We start from the raw sequence: 17,253 nt of genomic DNA, 5'->3' as shown, positions 1-17,253 counted from the left end.
AGGGGTGGGGGGTGGGGAAGTGTTCTGGGGAAAATGGCTGTGGGCTAGTGTCAGGCCAGGTGTCCCTGGTCCAACCCCCTAATCATGGCTCTCTTCCCCTTAGTAATCCAATTCTACATTTTGAGTTTGATCTGGGTAAGGATATTGGAGGTAAGACATTAGAACAGTTCCACTCAAGAGCTAAACGCGATAGAACTGCACTGACTAGAGAAGGGCTGACTGATCAAACATGTTTAAGGCCCAATAGGGACAACCTATATACGAGGAATCCTATCTCTACAATTTTTATGACCAAGGTTCCAAAACCCCTGAGCAACCCCAGACTCGAAACCCAGGAATCTCTCCATAACAAAGTAATCCATCGGATAAGACACGTGAGAGGCTGTAGGTCGGTAATACGGGAGGACCTGGCTAAAGTTAAGAGGATTAAAAAGGAGGGATCGCAGACAGACTGTATAGAGTTAGTTATTTAACGATGAAATCGCAGATAATCTGGTGGCACTTGAACATCGTACTACCCCCCCCCCCCCCGAGCACTCGAAAATACAGTTCCGCTTTTCCCCATTGTGGTCATCTGAAGGAGAAGGGATTGAGTCTGGGCTGAGTACAGTTGATTGACTGGTTACTACACTCCCGCCAGCATCGGATATTAGACTAAATGATGTGGGAAGAGCCGGCCCTCCCTCCTGTTCTAATACTAGGGGGGTTGGGTCAGGGGCGTGGGGGAGACCATTGGATAACCATATTAGGCACACTAGCGCCAGAAGTATTCATACCAATGACAGTGCTCCAGTGACCATTCGCTTTCTTTCCTGGAACATTGCTGGGTTGCAGAAAAAACTGCTATTACTAGAGTGGAAAAACTTTATAGACAAGCAAGATAGCTGTCTGTTCCAGGAGACCTGGAGCACGGTTCCCCTCTATAAGTCTGGGTTCACCACCTACTTTCTCCCATCTTTAAACTCAGTGAAAGGTCGACCAGCAGGGGGGCTTCATATCTGGTTAAATATCGCTCTGAATTGGTCAACCTACATGCAAACAACCCCCACAAAGGATATCTTACACCTGACAGTGAAAGGCCCCAAAAACGGTCGAAATCTGGAAATATTCAACGTATATGCCAGAGGGTCTCCCGGGGCACAAGTTTCCTCCACCATAGCAGCCCTAGAGAGCGAGCTGTCCAGTATTAACCCCAATTCAGTTGTCATTGTGGCAGGAGATTTTAACTGCACTTACGAACCCCTTTGTGCCGAGGATATTTTGGGCACTGGTGTACAGGATAATAAATTCGCAATACCCCATCTTAGTTTAGCCCCAATTAAGAAGTGGACACAAAGGGCCATACAAATGAGTGCTCTAACAGTGGAGCACAATTGGACAACTGTCAGGCCCCACAATGTACTGAGATTGGCAACAAAAGAAGTAGTGCCCTCGAATTGCAAACGACGCCTTAAATGGCACAGGGTCTCATTTGAGGAAGACAAATTGTGCGAAATTAGAGACCTTATAGAACTGAAGGATTTCGAGGCCGATTTGCTTGGAGTGACCCCTGTGGGAACTCGGAGCTCTCCACTCCCATCTTTTTATCAAAAAACTATCAAAGTTGGGAATGTTTTTTACTACATTGGATTACCCTGCCTCCAAAAAGATTCCTAGGCCTTCCAATCTGTGGTACTCCAATACATGTAGAGAAAAGAGACGGATGCTGACTGTAGCCCTGCAAAGTAATGATATTTCCCTTGTCAGACTAGCCAGAAAAGAGTATTCCAGGGCAATCGATCAAGCCAAGCGAATCTGGGAAGAAGCGCATTGGCAGGACCTTAAAGCTGCTTCCTCTTTGAAGGACGCTACCTTGTTTTGGAGTCTTATCCACAAAGGTAGCCAGAAGGGCGATTTGATACCTAATCACATTACAGAACTGCAGTGGCACACACACTTTTCTGCTCTGTACAATGAGGGCGACGGCCCTTTATCTCCAAATGTTGAAGAGCCGTCTTCACTCCTGACGGTTTTTCCACCAGTTGAGCCTCTTGAGGTGGTTAGCCCAGTTGACCTTTTTGAGCACAGTGAGGTTCTCCTTGCCCTTGAAGGGTTAGCCTCGGGAAGAGCGGCGGGCCCTGACGCTATCCCCGGCGATCTTCTCCTTCAAGAACCTAAATTATGGGCTGACTTTATTTTGCCTATATTGAATCTTGTCGCCAGAGGCCACCCCGTCCCGGACTCTTGGAAAGGTGCCGAAGTGGTAGCTATACATAAAAAGGGGAATAGGGAGGATCCTGCCAACTACAGGGCGATAAGTTTAATCGATGTAATCCAGAAGGTGGTTGGTAGGGTCCTCCTTATGAGGGTGAGGTCATGGATGGACGAGGGCAATGTGCTCTCGCACTTTCAGGCGGGCTTTAGACAGGGGGTGGGCACGATGGACCAGGTCTTCTGGTTTTATATGACCTACTGGAAAACAGTGGTCATTGGGAAAGGCAGTTTATACCTGGCCTTTATTGATCTTAAGACCGCGTTTGACCTGGTCCCTCGTGCCAATTTATGGCGGGTACTGTCTGATATGGGATTTCCCCCTATGCTACTCGATATCATTAAGCGCCTCCATGAGGGGAATTATGCAAGAATTAGGTGGGGAAATCAAGGCCAGCTGACAGAAAGGGTCGCAGTCAATAGGGGAGTACGCCAGGGTTGTGTGTTGGCTCCAACTTTGTTTTCCCTCTTTATAAATGGGGTGGTTGACCATTTGAAAGAGGTTCCATCTGATGCCCCGTCCCTGGCAGGAGAAAAATCCCCTACCCTCCTCTTTGCTGACGATACCCTTTTGATGTCAAAAACCCCAAGTGGCCTGCAAAGGTTGCTTGACAGGTTCAGCCAGTTTTGTGTTGCACGGGGTTTAGTAATCAACACTACTAAAACTAAACTAATGGTATTATCTCCATCTAAACGCTTCAGGAATGACTTCACACTGAATGGCACATTATTAGATACTGTTGATTCCTTTGACTATTTGGGTATTCGGATCAACAACAAGATGAAATGGAATAGCCCCTTAGCCAAAATGCTTTTTAATCACAAGAGGGTGACGGGGCTGTTCTACGAGAACAGCGCCTCACTTTTAGTAGATTAGTCACTCCGGCCCTTACAGTCTATGATGGGAAAGCACTACCCTCAGCATTATATGGGGCTGAGCTATGGGGGTTTGAGAATGTTGGCGATCTTTTTGGGTCCGTTTGAGACAAACCCCTGAATTGGCCAACTATGCCATTGCCTTGAATGAGATTATTCATTTAAATACAGGTAACAAGATCAAATGGATCTGCAAATTAAAACAGCTGGTCACAGAAATTGGATTTGGGGAGGCATGGGTTAGTCAGACTCCACCTGCAAAGCAAATCATAAGAAAAGCATATTGGGATTGGGTGTGGGGAGTGGAAGCCCGAAATACCAACCGTGGGTCTCTTACAGATCAGTTCCTGGAGCACAAGCTTGTGGCCAAAATTGAGCAGTATCTCGATTTTATTCAATCCCCACGAGATAGAACGCTCTTTATGAGACTCAGGTTTGGCACGCTCCCGCTCAACACTTTTGTAGCAGGCTGGAAAAGTCAGAGCGCAACATCTACCAAATGTCTTGGTTGCTCTGCCCCCCTAGAATCCATCCCCCACTTCCTCTTCGCGTGCCCGGCTTATAGGGCGGTAAGGAGAAAGTGGCTCAGACCAATCTGTAGAAATATGGGTTTTGCGGACTACAGGGTGGCATTACGCTTTATTCTAACCGATGTTTCTTCACTTGCTACGGTTTGCGGGGTAGCTAAATATTTGGGGTGTGCTTGGCTAATACGTACTAAAATTTTAATGTCCTGCAATAGCTAGGCCCTCAGAGTTTATGTATATTTTGTGTGCACATTGGGTACTGTTTTTATGGTCTTATATGTACATATTCTCTTTTATACTATTTTATATTGCTATATGATGCATAATGCTGATTTTTATGTTGAACCATACTTGGTGTACTTTTATGATATTTTATATTGAATAAAGTAATTTGAAACATATATATCTATATATATAATCTACTGGCGGTCGCCAGTATATAGTTATAGTTAGGACCGAGTTTCCATAGGAAATTCGAAAATTCTATTCTGAATAACTTTGGCGCAGGTTGACGAATCTTCGCAAAATTTTCAAAACTAATGGGGCGCTCCGTTCAGCTCCTACCCTAAAAGTCTCGAGGTGATTCGTCAAGCGGGGGCCGAGAAAAAAGGGGGGTCCCAAAACGCGTTTTCCCCATGCATTTTTCCATAGGACCTTTAGTCGAAGGTGCAGCCCGAACGGCTGAACAGAATTACTTGAAATTTGGCAGAGAGGTAGTCCTCAGGTCAGGGAAGTGCCTTTTGCAGGTCTGGTGTCAATCTGTTCAGTAGTTCCTGAGAAAATAGCATTTAAAAGCATATAAATATCTATAAGCGCGCACCGTGCGAGCACCCTAACGTGCGCGAGCGTAATTCTGATTGGTGGTTACATGTTAGTCAACGTTTGAATCGGTCGAAATCAGGAAGTGTCGGCCGCCATTTTGTTTGTTTTCAGTGCGAGAGTGAAAAAGGGGCAGGGTAGAGAGTTCCTGACCCCCTAGCCTTTGTCAGGGGGTCCCTGAAGGACCCCGAAGGCAGAAAAAAATTATTTAATTTTTTTTTTAAAAATCGCGGGGGTGCGCGCACCGTGCGCGCACGGTGCAAACCCCCCCCCCCAAAAAAAAATGTTAATACGTAGTTTATTCTAAAATAAAAATATAAAAAAAAATAATACATAAATTAGCCTTTAAAAAACCGTACAAATTCACTGAAAAAAACCATAGGTTTCACACACGTTATAGTTGGGAATTAGCATTTTAAAAAACCTTGCAAATTCACTTAAAAAACCATAGGTTTCACACATCTTATAGTTAGGTGGATATTTCACTCGTAAAAAAACCAATGAAATTCCCCCGTTATAGTTAGTTCAGATAACTATAACTCGCGCAACCGCCACTCTATCACAAGGATGATGTCATCAGTGATGTCATGAGTGATGTCACTGACCATGTCATGAGTGATGTAATATGTGACGTCATGAGCAGTGGATTGCGGGTGCGCGAGTTATAGTTATCTGAACTAACTATAACGGGGGAATTTCATTGGTTTTTTACGAGTGAAATATCCACCTAACTATAACATGTGTGAAACCTATGGTTTTTTTACGTGAATATATATAAAATTCACTTATAAAACCATAGGTTTCACACATGTTATAGTTAGGTGGACATTTCACTCGTAAAAAACCAATGAAATTCCCCCGTTATAGTTAGTTCAGATAACTATAACTCGCGTGCCCGCAATCCACTACTCATGACGTTACATCACTCATGACATGGTCAGTGGCATCACTCATGACATCATCCTTGTGATAGAGTGGCGGTCGTGCGAGTTATAGTTATCTGAACTAACTGTAACGGGGGAATTTCATTGTTTTTTTACGAGTGAAATGTCCACCTAACTATAACATATGTGAAAACTATGGTTTTTTTAAGTGAATTTGTACGGTTTTTTAAATGCTAAGTTATGTATGTATTTTTTTTTTTTTTTTTAAGGTTTTTCACCGTATGCACACCGTGCGTGCACCCCGCGATTTAAAGAAAATAAATAAAATGTTTTTTTCACCCTTCGGGGTCCTTCAGGGACCCCCTGACAAAGGCTAGGGGGTCAGGAACTCTCTACCCTGCCCCCTTTTCACGTTCGCCACCTCTCTTTTTCAGTGTCGCACCCAAAACAAACAAAATGGCGGCCGACACTTCCTGATTTCGACCGATACGAACGTTGACTGACATGTAACCACCAATCAGAATTACGCTCGCGCACGTAAGGGTGCGCGCACGGTGTGCGCACAGTGCGCGGCTATAGATATTTATGAACTTTTAACTGCAATTTTATCAGGAACTACTGTACAGATTGACTCCATATATGCAAAAGGCACATGCCCGACCTGAGGACTACCTCTCTGCCAAATTTCAAGTAATTCTGTTCAGCCGTTCGGGCTGTACCTTTGACTAAAGGTCCTATGGGAAAATGCATGCAGAAAACGTGTTTTGGGACCCCCCTTTTTTCTCGGACCCCGCTTGAAGAATCACCCCGAGACTTTCAGGGTAGGAGCTGAGCGGAGCGCCCCATTAGTTTTGAAAATATAGCGAGGATTCGTCAACCGGCGCCAAAGTTATTCAAAATAGAACTTTCAGATTTCCTATGGAAACACGGTCCTAACTATAACTATCTACTGGCGACCGCCAGTAGATAAATAAATATATATATATATAAATAATTATCTCTATATCCATTAAAATAGCTACAAACAGTACAGATCCAACATTGTGAAGCCGCCTCTGATGCAATTGCAGACTACCTCTTCACAGAAGTCAAAGACATCCTATTTACTCTAAATGCTGCCATCCTAGCAAGAACCTAAGAGCGGTGTTCTAACCTTAGACACCTACCCCAACTACCTCAATACCTAATTTCTCATACAACAAGCAGAGAGGTAGAACCTTGATCAGCAGCAGACTTGGGAACCTTCTTCCTGATTGCCAGTAATCCATTCTAATTGAAAGGGCTGCCTTCTAGGGGAAAAAATCTAGCTCCTGTGAGTAGGCCAATCCGGCAAACTTCATTGGCTGTCATTGGTAAAGTATCGTGGCTTTATGTTTTTTATTAACTTGCCATTGCTCTTTTTAGGTAACCTTTCAATTATTCCAAGTGATCACTAATGCCAGATTACCTGTATCAGTATTTGTATGCTGCATAAGTACAGACATCTGTCAATAGATACTCTAACCACCAAAATGCCTTCTCCCCTGGCTGAAGTGCAGAATTTGCCTTGATCCTCATCTGGTACAACCTGAATACCACAATGGACAGAAATTAAGCTGCTGCTTTGTTACTTCTGGACCTGCCTGCCCCCTTTGAGATAGTACTCCATCCAGCTCAATGATTGAACCTCAAAGATACCAGACTATGCAGGACTGGATCTACTCTTACCTCTCAAAGGTCAATCCTTATCGCATTCTTGCTTTTCACTTCCACTGCTTCCTGCAGCGACTCTGGGATATCCTAGGAGTCTATTGTGGAAATCGCTCTCTTTTAGTCTCCACTTCCAAAATAAAGAAGCCAGTAGTCAGAGGTCTACCAAAGCAACTCGTATTTAATCGTAACAAGCAGGTGCTCCTAATCACAGCACTCAGGTGGCTATGACGAGAGTGGACAGCTTACACAGTTCTGCAAGGTTATTTATACCTTTAGCACGAGCTGGGGCTGTGCAAAATATTTACAGAAGGAGCAATCCCTAACTAGGTAACAAGGTTAAGGTTTGATTCAAATCCTCAATACTAACATACAATAAAACAAACAAGATCAAACAGTATCAGTGGACATTGCTGGTTCCTTAAGACATTGGCAAACAATCAAACAAACAAGCATAAATGTTTACAAGTTGACATTGCTTGTTCCTTCTCCTACAACTGCAGACAAATAAACAATCAAGTATAAACATTGCCAGATTAGCCTCAGATGGGCAAATGGGCGGTATGTCATCACCAGGTGAGTAAAGACACACAAAAAACAAATCTTTTTGTGCTAACTTTAAAACACGTCAGCAAGGCACCAAAGTTTGTGATATGAAACTTTTCAGGGAATTGCAAATGGAACAACTGAGGTTCAAAATCACAAATAAAAAATACGTTTTTCACACTATCCTCTCCAATCATTTTCAACACCTTCCTCAACCTGCTACCAGACTTCATCAGGTTCTTCAACTTGGCATACTAGAACTACAACTATGCCTATGACTTTCAGCGTGTGTACAGTCTGGAAACCCTATAGATGTTGAAGCTTTTAGAATAGACCATTTCCTCTGCCCCATTGGCCAAAAGATGCTAATTTACAATCCGACTCTGACCTCTTCAAAAACAGACATTCTCATCTCTGGTGGATGGAAGAACTACCTGCCTATGACCATCTACACTTCCCCAGAATCATCTGCTGAAGTAAGAAATCTAAGAGTACTCCTAGACATCAGCCTATCACTTGTTATTCCATTAAACCAAAGGCACCAGAAGTGCCCTTTCCACCATGGTAACCCTCAACACATCTTCCATAAGCTCCAGCCTACCTTTTCTCTAGTTGTGTCTCTGTACCATGCAAATGGATTCCTCTGATGCATCACTCTATGTACCCTGAATACTTCTAAGAATCGGAAGCTCAGCTGATAGGGTCAGTTCAGCAACTGTGTATCGTCTCCGCCCTTCCACTGAGCTTAACTGATGCAGTGAGGTCGGATCACATATTTGTGTTTCCTTTCTTTCAATTAACACTTATCCTTACAAATGGAATATTTCAAACATGAAAGTGAACAGGGCATAAAACGTAGGCAGTGCAGCATCGATTTGTAGTCCCACCTTTTGTTTGAAATATTTTGAAAATAGAATGTTAACTACTATGCAGTTAAATAGCTTATCTGTATAGTTGATGTTGTATATTGGCTCCTTTTCCCTTCGCCACTCCAGAATGTAGGACTGCACAATACTTGTGGGCAGTTACAAAACATTAAAGCACTTCAAACAAGCAGTAGCTGAAGGGTGCTGACCCAAACCAGCCAGTGGTTGAAGGGTTGTCCCAAAGCGCCCTCTGGGAATTTGCCAGAGGCCATTTCATCATCAGAGGTAAAGCTGTCTGTAGACAGACATAGAAAGATCTGAAAATAAACGCCCTCTGCTATTACCTGATCATCCTCTTCAATTTATGCTAATAAAAATTCATGGCTAGGTCCTACTCTACTAAAATGCATGGTTGGATTGTGCAAGATTCCTTCATGGTCCTAGGGTAAGTCGGGTCCAGGAAACAAGCCTGCATAATGGATCGGTGTTGTCTTCTTCATTTGCATATTTATAAATAGACCTCTACATGAAGAGGGCAAGGGCGCACTGATCCTTACCCTTCCTGAGAAACTTTGATTCTACAGACTGCCACGGGGTTTGAGACTGCCTTACTTCCCCTCTGCATGCCCTGCAGACTAGGAAAGACCTCAAGCATATAGTATGGGGATAAAAGGAAGCTATCAAAACAGCAGGGGATGAGTGAGGGCCGTATTCTTACCCATATGGTTATCAAATTGTGCATGAACAATATTAATACATCTCTTTAGTGATGTGGTTTGATGTACTAAGGCTAAATGGTGAATACCTGTCGCCATTGTTTTTTTGCAAACAGTTTGGTCAAAATGGCCAGGGTGGAACTCCCAGCTGACACTTGGAGTGGCAGTAACTTATCATTCATTTAACCATCTTCATTTCATTTCTGCAAGTTGAGGTACATGGGAGCAGGGAAGGAGCATTAAAAGTAACCAAATGCTGTATGGCCAGAAACTTGGTAGGGTTACACGTTTTGACTGTCAAGGGGGGTCTACTCTTGCTACAAATAGACCATGAAAGCAACAGAAAACCGCACACCACCCGTGTAGCAGGATGAAGAGAGCACACTCATATTTTATTGTAGATTAGCAGCAATAAAGGGCCCTTCAAGTCTATCAACCAGAAGTGATCTCCGCAACCCTTTCGAGGCTAAACTCAGTGGAGAAGCTTGAGGGAAGGCCCTTACCATTGTGGCAACCGTTTTACTAAAGTTTCGGGAAGAGGTTGTGAGGGAACCATAAATGACAGTTTTCAGAGGAGAACTGTGTATTGACATTGCTCAAGACTAAGTGTTAATGAGGTCACTGACATTCTCTTCCTGCTTACGGGTGGACCAGGAGTCGCGTTGTGCTATCGTGGACCTTTTGAGATTTAAAAGAGCAGGTGGCATTGTGTAATTCGAGGTAGGAGTCAAGCAGCTTGGAAAGATGCCAGAAAAGCCACTAAAACTAGACCAGCTGAGTCTAGCAAGATGGCCAAAGCCCATGCTGATGTCATATCCTCAATTTGAAGATTACAGTTGTCCATAATCTCAAACGTAGTAGCACGAATATGTCTAATAACATCGTCTGGGCAGAGATTTTTGGAGGCCTCTATATATTTGGCAGAGAAGTGCTGGTGCTTTTTCGGACTCCTATTTTTTTCATTTATGAAATTAAAAGGGAGTGCAAACCTTCTAAAATACTTTGCATTTATCCAGAAGTTTTGCTAGTACTTGTCACTGTCATGGCAAGAAATAACCACAGGTTTTGCTTCTTGCAGTGAGCTTTCTCTTGCAGGAATTATTTAATGTCAGCTCTAATATGAAGTAGTTTTGATATGTGTTTACTCAATTCATAGAAACCATGTATTGTGCATTTGTATTTTTATTCTGTTATTATTTCCGATTACCGTTGTTGTAATTTGCCTTGTGTGATGTGTTATTATTAATGGGTCGGGTTTTTGTTTTAATTTACTTTGTGCAACCAAACGCTGATGTAGTCGAACTGTGCTTAATTATGTTATGTTCCACAGAGCCCATTTTTCAATTTGAGGAATTTTACCATTCAAGCACCCCTCAAAAGCATATTTACAAACCCAACGTTCAGACCAAAAGATAGGTGTTCAGAAGCTTAATTAGATGATTGAGTTTCCTTCACATACTACTGCCGTAACTTGCTTTTTGAAAATTATAACTGCACGGCACATAACAATATATTCTCTTTTAGATTCTTATTTCAGCAGATGATGAAATGGAAGAATCGGAAGTGGAAGAGGATCTCAGGAGGTTAACCAATTCGAAGCCCGTGAAGAAAAAGAAGCACCGCTTTGGATTGCCTGTATGACCCTCTTCCTGTTTGTTGATCCGGAAATACTTCAGGGTCGGACTTTTTCGTGGTGAGCAGATTTTTTTTTTTTTGCCATAGTGGTGGTTCCTTTGTTTACTTCAAATCACATGCGACACGTCGAAGGTTGAGCAAGTGATCGGACAGAAACGGAAGGCTGTTTTCGGATTAGTCTCAATACACACATACTGACCAAATATGAAAGAACGTTTTTACGACACATGGAGAACATATTGTTAAGGACCACACAATGAAGTGATTGTTTACACCATTATTGGAGAAGACGATGGAGTCGGAATATTCTTGACATATTTTTTGGTTCAAGGTTTATGGAGTACGAAAAGAATCATTTTCAGGCTTGCTGGAGATGAGCCTGTACGTTTTATTACTAAAACTGGCTTTTTCCAACTTAACAGATCCCTGCGCAGGGATAGATGTATGGCTAATTGTTACAGACTATAACTTAATATTATTTTTTTAAATTCCCTAAATTGTGTAGTACCTGACTTGAGGTACCCATGGAACAAATAAGCAGAACAAAGATTTCCCAATCCACTTTTGTCCTGCTTGACAGTTTTCAAAGTTTTTTTAAGTTATATTTTCTTACTGTATATTTAAGAATTTTTATTATTTGCTTTAGAATGTGCAAATGATGGATCGGTTTCTGTTTTTCAAAGAAAGACAAACTGTTTGACATTGATGCATTTTTTTTGCCTACAACAAACACTAATATGTAGAGGAATGCTGGTCTGATTCAGAAAGGATGCATCTGTATTCCCGAGTTCAGATATCATTCACAATTCATTATAGTTTTGTTGATTTGACAGCTGTTACCATTGAAGATTCAAGGTTCCGGCTACATTGTGACCTAATGCACTTTGTTCTGCAATTCCTCATTTCCTAAAATGTGCAGATGATTGTGTTTTTTAAGGAAAATTTTCTTAGATTGTCTGTGTACCTGTCCTAATTCAGCTCTGTGTTCTTGCCTAAACGCAAACATTGAATTTAACCAGCAGTCTTACCAAACAAACCACCCCTTTCTGTTACAAAGTATCGATCTCTGTTTCAGTTGCCTAGAAGCTAATTCAAAGAAGAAACAACAGATTTCACCTCTGGGACAGCTTGATTTGCATTAACCAATTTGTAAAAAGACAATAAAAATTTTGTAGCAAAAATGTATAAACTATTTTGAATTTAAATGATCAGTTTTGTGTAATGCATGCTGCTGCAACATTCTGTTTCTTTCTTGTCTGCTTATTTACCCTTTGCCTAATACTGTAGCTGGAAATGAAACCTGCTTTTTGAACCTACAAACCTAGTAGCCAACTACCAACCCACCTTTAAAAAGACTGTCTTTTCTGTTCACTTTTTAAAATTCTTTTCTCTATTCAGATTTATTATTTGGTCCCTGGAGTTGCAAGAACAACCAAGCGCATAGTGTGTTACCAAGTAACTACGCCCAGGGAAACAAGGTCTCCAATGGAAATGTACAATCCTTAACCCTCAGATTCGATGTGAATGACCAGTAATGGGTTAGCTGTAGGGATATGTTGTAAATTTAAACTAGTTTAGTGCAATGGTGTTATCATACATGCAATAAAGCCAGGAATGTTCAGCCAAATTTAGATTATTGTATTGCATAACATTTTAGTAGTTTCACAAAGTATATTTACCGTACAAATAGAAGACAAATGATAACACGCATTGGCAAAGACAGTAGGTCGTGCCAGTGAGAGCCATTGGCTTTGGCAATGTTTTGTAGCCATGCTGTACAGCAGCGCGGATGCCTTGCAGTGTGGCTAACACTAATTAAAAAAGCGCTCTGATGCAGCCGGGGCTAGTAGTCCTTTTTATTATTATTTTTAGCCATTCAGCATATGTTGCGCCTACAAATCTTTGCCAAAGTCGGCAATGACCATGCTGTAAAGCATAATCAAAAGACAATGGCAGAGGCAATAATCAAAAGCGAGACCTATTGGTTTTACCAATGCTGTTTAAGTCTCGGCAGAACACACCTGTGTCCTGAACAAATCAGTTAATCTCCCAATGCGTGAAACAGAATCGGACATTTGCCCCCCAAAAAATCTTAATGTTTAGAATGGGATTGTGCCCATTTCAGTGTCTTAGTGAAAATACATTTGAAAGGTCATAACATCTATTCTCACAATAAAAGCAGATGATATCTGCTGTCACAATAAACATCCATTTCAAAAGAGAAAATGGTTTATTTGAAGTGTGTGTGGCATAGTAAAGCATAGTTCCAGATGGCAAGATGTTCAACTAGTGCCAAGTCTAGCTTTCAGAGGTCTGTAAGAAGGTCTCCTGATAGGGTAGGCTGCCAAGAGCCCTGGGGCCCATGTATTAGGTTTCAGAGGTCTGTAGGTTAAGGCATAAGCCCATGGCCTAGGGGTCTAACACAGCTTTTCAGAGGTCTGTAAGATTCACTGATGGGGCATGATCCCAGGTGGTCCAAGCTTTGCTTTCAGGGGTCTGTAAGGAGGTCCTCTGATAGGGCAGGATGCCAAGAGCACGGGTGCCCATGTATTAGCTTTCAGAGGTCTGTAGGATGGAGCATGAGCCTATGGACTAGGTTTCCAATCACAGTTTTTCAGAGGTACTTAAAATTCACTCATAGGGCATGAGCCCATGTACCAAGGGGTCCAAGCATAGCTTTCAGAGGCCTCAGAGTCCCTGCCCTCAGTAGGGCATGATGGTAAAAGCCGTGGAGTCCTAGCATTAGCCTGCAAAAGGTTGTAGGAGAGGGCCTGGATAGGGCATGATGCCAAGAGGCGTGGAGACTATGCATTAGCTTTCAGATGTTTGTAGAACATGCTGCCTAAGGGAGATGGGGTGCACTTGTGATAAACCTGTGATATTTTCCCAACAGACATTCCAGTGCCTTTCAGAGGCACTGGAATGTCTGAGACCGGTGAAGAGCCACTCACAAACTGTAAACCACCAATCCTATTGGCCCCTCTCACATATCATGGCCCATTGTAAACGGTCTCAGACCTCACAGGCTTAACACACACACATTGACCAGTTGCCTCTGGAGGTGAGCTGATCTGAGGCAAGGATAGAACGGTTGGGGGGGGAGTGACGGACCACAGAGAGATGGATAACTTTGTAGGAGGTTTGAAGGGCAGACATTGGTGGAGCCAACAATAACAGGGACCATTCACGGTCCGTGTATGGACTATGGGAAGACAGAAGGTCCATGACCGTGTACTGGCACTCCCACAAGCAGGATGGAAGCAGGACCGGGGTAAAGCACAACATTAGTATTCGGAGAAATGCACTAATAACGGGCAGGGTCGGGAGGGAGGGCCAGAGAGTTTGATGGACACGTGGATTATAGTGGGAGAAGCAAGGGACATAGTACAAGCATGCTGTGTGTGAGAACAGAGGGCAGATGCTGGCCTGAGTGTGGATGTGGTAGAGAAGGGGCCACCTAGTGCCACAGGTATGACCAGAGATAAAGGGTATTCATGTGCAAGGCAACCCCATACATGCCAAATTGCGTGCATGCAGTTATGTATATGCTGAGTGCAAGTATACACATATATGCTGATACACATGGCATAAGCACACTGCAAAGCTACACAATCTGTGGTCAGATGAGGGGGTGGTACCACTGGCAGAAGCAGTGAACAACCAACACGCAGTCTACCTTCTTGCACCCTGAATTCGGAGCATTCAACAAGCACTGAGTTTTTACAGCACTACCAAAATGCGATAAGTGCTAGTTACCACCAGACACCAACCTTTTCCAAGCTACTACTGGAGCAGCCCCCACATTACAGCTGTCATCATCCCTACATACTAGGCCCTGGCCATCTCCCTAAACTGGAAGGACACCACCTGATGCCCAACTGATCCACCTTGTACCCAAATCCTAAAGGGCTTTCGAAACACCTTACAAACTTTCAGTCATCATCTAGATCGTATTTTATTAAGAACATGCTCACATGGGCTCAAACTTGAACCAGCCACTGGCCCACTGAGGAGATCCGAGGACTGCTTGTGACCATGATAGCAAGCGGCACCACCATCCATTGCATGATAGTGCCCAGTACTGGTGCCACCCAGGCACCTACACGTTGACCGCTCCTGGCTATGATTATATGGACACCTGAATAAGCATGAAGACTGGGAACAGATAATCGGTTAGTTGGAAAATCCATAAACCATGGTCTTAAACAGGGATGCATGTTGGCACCACTTTAATTTATGCCCAGCTGAGCTCTCACCTACATCTTGACGGTAAGATCTTTCCACCAAGTTTGGGTTATACACAAATGATGTAGGAAGAATGACTAAATTATGCACTTCCTCAACAGATCAGAACTGCTTACTTCTCAACATCCGCAAGAAGCTGAAGACCTGGCTGTTCAAACAGGAGCACGTCTTGGCCTGGGTTCCTGTACCGCACAGGTGATGAGCTGCTCCATACAAACCCCCCTACCATAGCATAACACTGGCAGGAATCAGAGAACACTTGTACAGCGACAAGTGGGAAGGAAACCAACTGGCGCTGCTGATTCCTGCCTGTACTATTGCCGGCTCATTGGTACTTTTGTTACCGACCCACCTTGGAAGCATGAAATGCTGAACGGACCTGGCTGAGATTCACCCCAGTGACTACAGCTTAAATGCAGACTTCTGTGGCCAGTGCATTACATGCAGACATGCCTACTGTTGCGATTACCCAGCACTGAGTTCTTTATAATGACTATGGAAAAGTAAAGGCCGAATCAGTTCATCTCATCAATCAATCAGTTCATTTGTAGAGCGTACTACTTACCCGTGAGGGTCTCAAGGCGCGGGGGGTTGGGGGTGCTGCTACTGCTCGGACAGCCAGGTCTTGAAGAGTCTCCTGAAGGCCAGCAGGTCCTGGGTCTGTCGTAGGCAGATGGAGAAGGTGTTCCAGGTTTTTGCGGCGAGGTGGGAGAAGGATCTGCCGCTGGCGGTCGCTCGACGGATGCGGGGGACGGTGGCGAGGGAGTGGTCAGCGGAGCGAAGCTGGTGGTTAGGGGTGTAGAAGGTGAGTCGTTCGGTGAGGTATGCTGGTCCGATGTTGTGGGGTGCTTTGTGAGCGTGGGTGAGGAGCTTGAAGGTGATCCTCTTGTTGACGGGAAGCCAGTGCAGGTCTTTCAGGTGGGCTGTGATGTGGCTGTGGCGGGGGATGTTGAGGATGAGGCGTGCAGAAGCCTTCTGTATGCGTTGTACTCGCGTCTGGAGTTTGGCTGAGGTTCCTGCATAGAGAGCATTGCCGTAGTCCAGTCTGCTGCTGACGAGGGCCTGGGTGACCGTCCTTCTGGTTTTGGTGGGGATCCATCTGTAGATCTTGCAGAGGGTGCTGAAGCAGGAGGAGGATATGGCGTTTACTTGCTGGGTCATTGACAACGCGGAGTCCAGGATGACTCCCAGGTTGCGTGTGTGGTCAGTGGGCGTTGGTGCAGCTCCCAGTGTGGCGGGCCACCATGAGTCGTCCCAGGTGGAGGGGGTGGATCCGATGTTGAGAACCTCCATCTTGTCAAGAGTTCAGTTACAGGCGGCTGTTCATCATCCATTCGGCGATGGCCTTCATCCCTTCGTGGAGGGTGGATTTGGCAGTGGTGGGGGCCTTAGTGAGGGAAAGGATCAGCTGGGTGTTGTCGGCGTATGAAATGATGTTGAGGTCGTGGGATGTGTGGTAGCATACCCCAAAATGTATAAGCATTCGAGTCAAAGCCAAATATATTAAAACATAAAAAAATAACATTCTGACATTTTGAGTGCTGAAAAAGATGATGCCGGTTTCTCAATGAGGAGTGATCTCCACTGAGGGGCTTGGGGGTGGCAAGGAAGAAAGCAGAAAAAACATTTAGCTAGAATGAGTTTTGCAGTGTGAATCTCTTATGGATTCACTTGCTGTGCATTATTTCGCCATCTAATGGTTGAGTCTGGAATTCTTCTTAAACTTTTGTCCTTTTTACTTTTTTTATTTTTTTTGTTGTTGTTGGTGGGCGTTGACAGACCTTCATTTGGTGTCCTCTTGTGACGTCATCATTCTTTCTCCGGAAGCTCCCACCTTTTGGTTACCATCTTCAGATTTTTTCTTTTTCTGCTTTTGGGTCTGGATGTATGCTGAAGGAACACCAGCAATAGGAAGAAAAAGTTTCACAAACAATTGGAAAAAGTCCACTGAAAGTTGATTGGAGGAAGGAAACCTCTAAGAAGGTACTGGAGACCGTTTCGCGAAAAGTTTGAGGTTCTTTTCGACGGTCCCTGAGAATGCACTACGGGGAGCTCCCTGTATGTGATGATGGTGAAGGCTAAGTTTCAGTTTTGATAGAACAGTCATCATATGGTCGCCCAAAAAGACCAACACCCGGTCTGCAACCTCTTCTTGCCTGTATGCCACTGAAGTGAAAACTGCAGCGGCTACTCAGCATTC

The 17,253-nt window shown here is 43.8% G+C and overlaps 1 protein-coding gene across 2 annotated transcripts in view; it reads left to right on the top strand.

The window, feature by feature from the left end:
- The window catches only part of STIMATE (STIM activating enhancer), a 144,967-nt gene extending 132,978 nt beyond the window's left edge, over positions 1–11,989 (top strand). For both annotated transcript variants that reach the window (XM_085624538.1, XM_085624539.1), the window contains exon 8: positions 10,698–11,989. In XM_085624538.1, the coding sequence (XP_085480664.1) occupies positions 10,698–10,814 (117 nt within the window). In that variant the 3' untranslated portion in view covers positions 10,815–11,989. The remainder of the gene's footprint in view (positions 1–10,697) is intronic.
- The last annotated feature ends 5,264 nt before the right edge of the window (positions 11,990–17,253 follow it).

The sequence above is a fragment of the Triturus cristatus genome, chromosome 9 (genome assembly GCF_964204655.1).
Source record: "Triturus cristatus chromosome 9, aTriCri1.1, whole genome shotgun sequence".
Taxonomy (NCBI): domain Eukaryota; kingdom Metazoa; phylum Chordata; class Amphibia; order Caudata; family Salamandridae; genus Triturus; species Triturus cristatus.
Note: the sequence above shows the minus strand (reverse complement) of the source record. Positions and strands in the feature narration are given on the sequence as shown.